The 8495-nt window shown below is 38.0% G+C and overlaps 1 protein-coding gene across 2 annotated transcripts in view; it reads left to right on the top strand.

Annotated features, from left to right (window-relative positions):
• The window catches only part of LOC122530278 (ubiquitin carboxyl-terminal hydrolase 48-like), a 40086-nt gene that overhangs the window by 15828 nt on the left and 15763 nt on the right, over nt 1–8495 (top strand). For both annotated transcript variants that reach the window (XM_043657093.1, XM_043657095.1), the window contains one exon: nt 6480–6587. In XM_043657093.1, the coding sequence (XP_043513028.1) occupies nt 6480–6587 (108 nt within the window). The remainder of the gene's footprint in view (nt 1–6479; nt 6588–8495) is intronic.

Here is an 8495-nt window from a genome sequence, read left to right as displayed (position 1 = left end):
TTTTTTTTTTGTTCGTTCTCGATGAAGTAGTAACGAGAGGTTTTGCGCGTCGAGAGATTTTGCCGGGGAAGTTTGTTTGTGGATGATTAGGAGAGAGGATGGCTAGGTTTTTCGTCTATTCTCTAACGGACGCATATTCGGCGAGAAAACTCGGGAAACGGTGTTCTTTAAACAGTCTTGTGTCCTTAGGTCTCTGTCTCGGCTTGAGGATGTTTAAACTTCAGCGTTCTTTAGCAGTAGAATTACGTAGAAAAGATATATGTTTTCTTTTACGCTTCGTGAATAGGCGAAATTTGAGAAATTACAACAAACATTCAACGGAAATTGTACGTGTATGTTAACTTACAAAGATTTTTGACTGCTTGAAAAAGATATTTTTAATGCGCTAAGGGTTAACTCTCAAATGATTGCGTAATAACGACTACAACAATTTGTATTACGTCGTTAAAATTACAAATGTTTTATTTTATTCCGTAGCTTACATTCTCCGCGATAAAGAGAGACTGAAACGAGTGAAAAAAAATTCCACGATCGAATAACTCTAAATTGTTATGATCTCTATTGATTCAATGATACCAGGTAAAAGTTAAGTAAGAAGCAGAGACATTAAAACCTACACACGCGATTCCGAGGTTAGAATAGCTGGCCTAAGAATCGGATAAGATCAGAGAATGATGAGTTACGCGGAAGCAGCGGAGTGGTTATAGCTAATAAAGAAAAATTCTTACAATATCTTCTGTTACGACCGCTATTTTCACCGCACTTTTTAAGACGCGTATTACGAACTTCATACGAGAATAGCGTTTAGCTTCTCAAACCGTATTTGGTCTTTAACAGATGGTGCGAGTGTGATTTGTAAGGCAAGAAATTAATCTATACTGACACGCGTATACACGTGTCTTTGTTTATGTATATTGAAATGTACCTAAAAAGTCATTTAAAGAGATTTATCAAAAGTTTGTGGCTTTAATAACAAGGGATTAAACTTTCACTTTGTAAGAGGAGGAGTTTTCTTCGAAAGGTGTGAAGATCGATCTATAAATATTAGAACACTTCTGAGTAATAAAGCATGTTTGAAGAGTCATTAGAAATTTACTAACTCTTGCACTGGACCCATCCAGATTCAGAAGAAGTTGCAATTTATGGCATTTGTGATTCTAATAGAATCGAAGATTCAGACTTTCACCCTGTCTCTAAGAAAAAAAGAAAAAAAGTCTAAGTTCGACGATCGGACAGAGTACGGGAACCGGAAGTAGTGCACTCGTGCAATTTTCTGACCGCGAGCCGATCGATTCTCGGTCGTTGGGCAACGCGCAACGGGGATCGAGAAGATCCGGGATCGTTTAGTCAAATACCATTGGCAGCAGCGGTAAATCAGGGAAAACCTGGGGACAGTCGCGTTCTCTTCTTCCCCGGACCGGAAGACAAATGTCAGAGGGGGAGCCGAGGGGAGACGTTGGGAGACGTTGGCTCGGGCTCTCTTGCGCGTAGGATGCACGGGGCCTCGCGGCGGTAAATCAAGCCCGGTGATATTAAAAGGCCGCTTATACGCGAAAACACAAGATTTATTTCTGCCGAGAGAGGAGAGCGAGGCAAGAAATCGGTGTATACGGGCGCCCAATCAATGGACAGGAGGAACAAGAGAGGACGCGAAGCCAGGGGGAGCCAGATAAAATGAAGAAGGACCTTGCCTCGATTCTCGAACGAGCGAGAAACTCGCGACAGACCGATTCAAAAGTAACGAAACGAAACGAAACGATACGATGAAAAAGAGGATTGAGAATACAGCGGCAGCCACGTGGTGAGCTGAGAAAGTTGGACGTTGCTGCAGGAAGAAGAGGATTCCGCTGGAATTAGAAGCAACTTCTTTGGCCGGGAATCGAGATTCGATTAAAGTAGGTTGATTTGCTTTCCTATGTTTTTATTTCGTCTGCAATTGGAAATGATTGCAAGATCGTTGGTCGAGCGCGTGTCTTCTTTTACGGTTTTCATCGAGTATTTACTCAAATTCTCTACAAATATGGGGCGGATCGAAGTGAAATGGAAGGAGAGGAAGGGCGGAAGTTTCGATCGGTTGCTGCTGGATCGAAAGTGGAGGAAGCTGGGAAGAAGAGCTGAAGAGAAAGAAAAGTTTAGGAATTCTCTTGGGATTGGTAGCAACTTCTTTGGCTTCGTCGAGGCTTGATTTAAATAGACTGATTTAATTTCGTACCTTTTTTGTTCGACGAATCGATGCTGATGTCGAAGGTGTTTGACAGTGAGAGCATCTACAATCTCTGCGGATCAGTGTACGAAATAGAAAAGAGAGAGAGATGGCAAAGAAGAGATGGAAGGAAGAACTTTGATCACATGTAGAATCATTGGTCGAAGGAGAAAAGAGGAAAAAAGAGAGGAAGAGAAGCAAGGAAGGAGGACTATGGGGTTGGTTATCGGGGTGTTGGTGAGTGAAACGGAGAGGATTCACCCCTGTTTCGGTCGAATAACCGTGTCGTCCTCGTCGAAAGCGGTTTGCTCCAGCTAATATCGAACCATCGCCCACATTCAAAGGGATGTCAGGGTAGGAATGGTATTGTACTCCCCTTCGAGGGCGATTCTTCTTCGAAACGTCTGTCATTTTTGACGTTGTTAATGAAAAGATTGGCTACATCAAGGAACATGCATGTGAAAAAACTTCGTTTTTCGTTGCATTCGTCCTCATTTATTTTTTTTGCTATTTGTTCTTTAATCTAAAAAATTATCTGGTACAACGAACATCTCGAACAACGTAGTCAATCTCTCCTAACTTTTGACTTCATACAGTTGTTGTAATTTATAGCACCGTATCGTATATGTTTCGCAAAACACAGTCGTATTAATCTTTCGATTCTCGTCCAGCAATTTGGACAAAATGTGAACTCGTCTATAGATGAAGATTGTAGAGACAAGTGATTTTATTTTTCAAAGTGTCACGTGAACAATATTACATTGTGTTGTATTTATTAAATACATCTATGTTCAATTAATTTCCGCCCGCATTTTTCTCGAAAACGAAATCTTTAATGTTTATTGTTCTCGGTCTTCGAGTCATTTTGAATCAGAGAATTTTTTTTTGCCTCGCTTGTATCACGAATTATAAATTATTCAGAATTAATTTTATGGCGAATTATTTAAAATTCGAAATATTTCTTGAGAAACATACATGTATTATATTTCACGCATAAAGTTACTAAAGTCTCCAAGACTGGACCGTTGTAAATTTACAAACTTCAAAATTTCAACGAAAAATTGCGGATAATTCCACTCCGATAATCTACTACGTACTGTGTATTAAGAAACGTCTTTCGCAGAACGTACTCGAATATCCTTGTAATCATTGCGGTTTATATGATCACTGTGGTCGAGTCGTATCATTATTCGGTACCGGTGCGTAATATCCTGCTCTATGCACGAATGAGTCTGGAGACAACAACGATCCGTGGAACGCCTTAATCAACAAAGAGATATCTTTCCCTCGAAGCTGTCGATCTCTTCCACCAGAGAAAACAGCACCTTGGAGGATGTTCTTTGCACTCTGCGCAACGACATAGAACGATTTCAATTTCATGCTCCCAGCCGTATTAAACCTTCCGGTTGCGGCATGGTAAATCGCTTTTCCTTTGACGATCATACCTTATTTTTTTTTTCTTGACATTTCAACGAAAAAAAGGTCTTCATAAGTTTATCGAACTTCGCGTTCGACGTAAAAAGATTTAAACAAATTGACTTTGTCGATCGTAAATTAATACTTTAACGTAAATTAAGTTGATTTATTTTTTTTTTTTTATCTTAACCTGTAGTAAGTGAAAGCTATTTTTACCTTTAGTATAAATAATTAAAGAAAGTAATTGCGAAAGTCTTGCAACGAACGTGCATTTCAAAAAGACAGCAATTGTCTATTGTAATATTTCAAATTATAATTGCAATATTTCAGATTTGGCCATTTTTTCCCCTCATTTCAATAATTATTCTCATTAATTTAGTTTGTTCAAATGGTTTTCTTTAAGTAAATAGTAAATTATATTTCTTTTGCATATAATCTTCTATAAAGTAATGAGATAAACTCGGTCGTTCGAAGAGTGATTTCGTGATACTTGACAAGATATTTTAATTAAATGCAAATATAAATATGTCTTAAATGGATGTTGAGATACAAGTTTGGAAGGAGAATAACGAGTTAAAAAAAATTAACAGCTTCTATATTACTTATGCTCCGATTGAGAATCTGCGGACTAACAATTATTACAAACAATTCATTCGGTATTTTTGTAACGGCGAATGTAGAAAATAAAATAATTCTCAAGTTATATGACACTGTAGAGAGATGCTCACACTTGGCTACTATTAAAATTTCTCTCTCTTCGAATTCAAATTTTTGTTAAAAACAAGTCTTGCAATAGTCATGTGTAAGACAGTTGGAAGACGGTACAACATATATATATATATATAGTGATGTGGCCGAATTATCGAAGCATTTCTAAACGATTTCCCCGGAACCGTATCCCATTCTCTTGTAGTGGTCATAACTACCCCCCTTGCATCGGTTTTCGGCTCCTGTTTTCCTCTTCCATCTCCTGGGAGTAATAATCGTCATGGACCGGAAAAATTCCGCGACAGAAGTTAAACAAAGCCTCGAATGAGAAATAAAATAAAAAAGAAGAGGGAGAGAGAGAAGGCGAGAGGAGAACGGTATTTGGGAGGAAAGGGGAGGAGAACGAAAGGTGCAGAGCAGAGAAACACGAGGGACACGGAGAACCACACGAACAACGGAGAGAGTCGCTTCCCTGGTTCGACTGTAATAAGGGTGACCAATTTTCTCCTCATCCCCGTGCGTCTCTCACTGTTCGACTGTTTGAACAAGGCTCATAATTAATACGCATATTCGCTTCTGGAAAATCCGCTCGGGGGTATTCGGCAGGGAGACATTTTTTTAAATCCTCCGCAACGGGTATTTGCACTTTGCTCGGTTATCCTCGCGGTTTCCGCGAGTTTCCTGCTTTCGTGCTTCTTTTTCTTCCTGCCCGTCCTTCGCTCGTGCATAGATCGATTTTTTTTTTTTTTTTCTTCAATAATCGACACGGTGATTTCAAGCGAGGGTTTCTTGTTTCATCGATAGATTTATTGGAAAGTTTTTCTTCTTCGTTTCGTGTTGCGTCGAAGTGCAGACGATGTATTACACGGAAGTGAGTAACTAAACGAATTGAGCTTCTCAGAAGTCTTTTCAGATAACAGTTGTAGCAAACGGGGCTGGAGAGAAATAGTAAATATTAAATTTTACTAATAATATTCTTGTTTTCTCATGTGTGTAGTTACATATGGAAATAGGATAGTGAAATAAGTATTTCATTAAAATATAGGAAAATAATATTTCTTCAAATAGTAATATTTCACAGAATAGTATTTATAAACGTATATATAAACGTATACACGTACCGCGTATTTGTATCTCATATATACGTAAAAAATGAAAAATTACAGTTTACGTTTTTTCAAATTCAGTATCGTCGCCTCTTCCACGAGGAAGGTGGACACGTTTCGTTTAGGATCTTAAAATTCGCATAGATTTCCCGTTTACCCCGTCTCGGTAGGATCACGTACCTGGCTGGTTTCGCGAGACATATCTGTCTTTAAGAGCATTATCTGGATGGTGGACGGGTGGGGAGACGGCAAAAACCGTCCGCCCCCTCGTGGTATGTGAAAAATGATGCACAACCCCAATCCCCCGACGCATCTCCACCCCCGTCGGAATGTCCCGAAGGAAGCGTTTCTCCTCGTCGTCTTTCTGGTCCACCACCCGAAAGACGTGTCACGGACGAGGTTGCATTATTCGAAACGATTAACTGGCTGACAGCGTTTGTAAAAAATAATCCTGGAAATATATTTTTAATGCCCGGGGATTTATCATGTGTGTCGGTGCCGGTTGTCGGTTGCAAATGGCAGCAGCAGCTTGGGGGTTGGACGTAGCAAGTTACAATCGAGACACTTGGTAGTTTTAAGGATGGAATAATAAGTAGACTCCGTATTTGCGAGAAATTTTAAATGGCAAAATTACGCAGAACGCACGGTATATGTAAAAAATACATATGTACAAAATGTCAAAAGTATGATGCTTTGTATAATATTTGGTATAGGAAACGATTTTCTATTTGAATTTTATTTTTCAGTTGTTGAATTCTCAAATTTACCGAAAGTATGGTACATGAATATTTGGAGTGTAATAATTAGATTGTGGAGGTTTATATCTCTTCCATATTTTTGGAATTATATTTCAAAATGTTACATTGGGATTCGTTTTCATTTTTTAAATATTATGAGGAACTTTATACACATATTGTGCTTTTGCTTTTTGTACATGTCTGTACGAATTTTCAAGAAATTTACAAATGTATCCAGACTAGTAGTTACTTAGTATCTTAAAGTTACTTTTCAATGAATTTCAAAATTAATTTCCGTTTTCTTTTCAGATACGCTGAAGTGTTCTCGAAGACACCACCGATTGGTGTTCGAAACGGCATTCTCCTCTGCGAACCACACAAGGGGTTTTTATACTCACCTACAGTCAACAATGAATTGTAAGTAATATTTGTCTCAGATTTGTCATTCAATCTTTGTTCTTCAATCTTTAATTTATTTTTTACTTTATTTGTTTTATTAATGGAAGGTTTAAATAACACCACAGATAAATAGTAAAATAATTGAGAATTATTTAGTCTTTCCTCTTTCTTTCAAGAAAATTGAATCTTACGTATGAATCTTAACCTCAGAGAAGTCAGAATTTTTTTCTCAAAGTTCAGTCCGTAACCACTGTATTATAAAGCGAAAGTGCGTGATCTCTTGGCACCACTTTCTTCTTTGCTCGTCCTCCGGGTCTGCGTGACGTGATGGATACACGAAAATGTCACAAACACGCCCCCCGAGGCCAACGTGGCAATCCACCCTCTGACCATTATGCTAAACCATTGTCCACTATCTGCCTAAGATAGCCGACGGCTTAAGTCGTCCGTCTGTTCACCCTCGCTGCATCCAGACCGTTAAAAAATCATTTTATCCGTCAGTCATCGACCTTTCGCCTCCTTGTGCCATTTCTTCGTACTTTCTTACGGAATAGAGTGATTCAATTACTCTCGAACGACTATCCACGGGATCTTATTTCTTCTTGAACATAAGGGATGATATTACTCTTCATCGAGGAATAACGTAACATTTCATTTGCAGTCCGATGCATTTCATTTTCTAATATTCCATTTTTTAATAATGGCGTTGGAAAGGACAGTATGGTAAGGATTCACGTAACGTTTCTTCATCATTACGTATTCCATTTAAATTTTATAATTTCACGAAGTTAATAGTCATTTCATAATTATTTTAGAAGACTTATTTTCTCATAACTGGAGCTTCCAAGGCTTAAGCAATAGTATATCATATATTTAATATGATATATTTAAAGTTCTTTCTTTTTTATACAACTGTAGGCTCTATCAGTGAAGTATGTAAAGAATATTAAACAAATTTTTAAAATTTCATTTTATAGCTACAATATTAAAAAAAAAAAAAAAAATAGAATTGACGGTACAAAATGATTGAAAAAAAGTTGCAAATGAAATATTACGACCCTATAATAAACGAATATCAATTCTTAAGCTCATACAACTTGCTATAAAAGAATTCTCTATGGCAAATGTCAAGATTTAAATATTTTTATATTATTTTCCGATATCGAATACTTTTCTCATAATTTTTCTGATAAAATTCCTCTATTGAAGCGTCATCAAAGGAAGTTGAAGGCACGCACAGAGTACGATGTAATAAACGAGTTAACGATTATTCGATCGGAATAACTTGAAGCTCGTTAAACGGCGAATTATATTCAATAACGATAGCGAACACGATAGCGTGTCTCGTTGGAGACTGGGTTCTTCGCTTCCTTTTTTTTTCTTTCCTTTTTCCGTTCATCCGACGAGGATTTCTGCGATTTCCCTCTCTTTTTCTCCAGCTCTCTCCTCGATGCATCCACCATTATTCCGGCGTTAGGCAAATACACGAGGAGAGACGACAAGCTCGTCCGCGCGGTTTTTGCCTCGTGAAAATTCAAATGAGACCGCGCGGCATATTGCGCTGAATCGAAATTAATGTCGCGCAACTAATTATCGGCCGAGTCATCATCGTCTCGTATCAGCTGGTTGCTAGCTCGTTCCATCGTTTCGAAACGCGTCTCCATAAGTTTCTACATCGCCGAGGAACGTGTGTGTGTGGTAATTTTCATCGCAACGATCTTTAATTAAATCGTCTAACGAGCGCGACCTTTTCATTTTTTAACGCGATCGTTCTCTTATACTCGTGGGAGAAGATACTTTTTTCTTTTGGAAGGTGCAAAGATGTTTTTTCATAAAGTATATTAATATGATATTTTATTAATAATATCCCATAAATTAAATTCCAAGAGATATGCTGTGAATATTTCAAAATTCTGTATTAATGAT

This window comes from Frieseomelitta varia, unplaced genomic scaffold (genome assembly GCF_011392965.1).
Source record: "Frieseomelitta varia isolate USP_RPSP 00005682 unplaced genomic scaffold, Fvar_1.2 scaffold_337, whole genome shotgun sequence".
Classification (NCBI taxonomy): Eukaryota; Metazoa; Arthropoda; class Insecta; order Hymenoptera; family Apidae; genus Frieseomelitta; species Frieseomelitta varia.
Note: the sequence above shows the minus strand (reverse complement) of the source record. Positions and strands in the feature narration are given on the sequence as shown.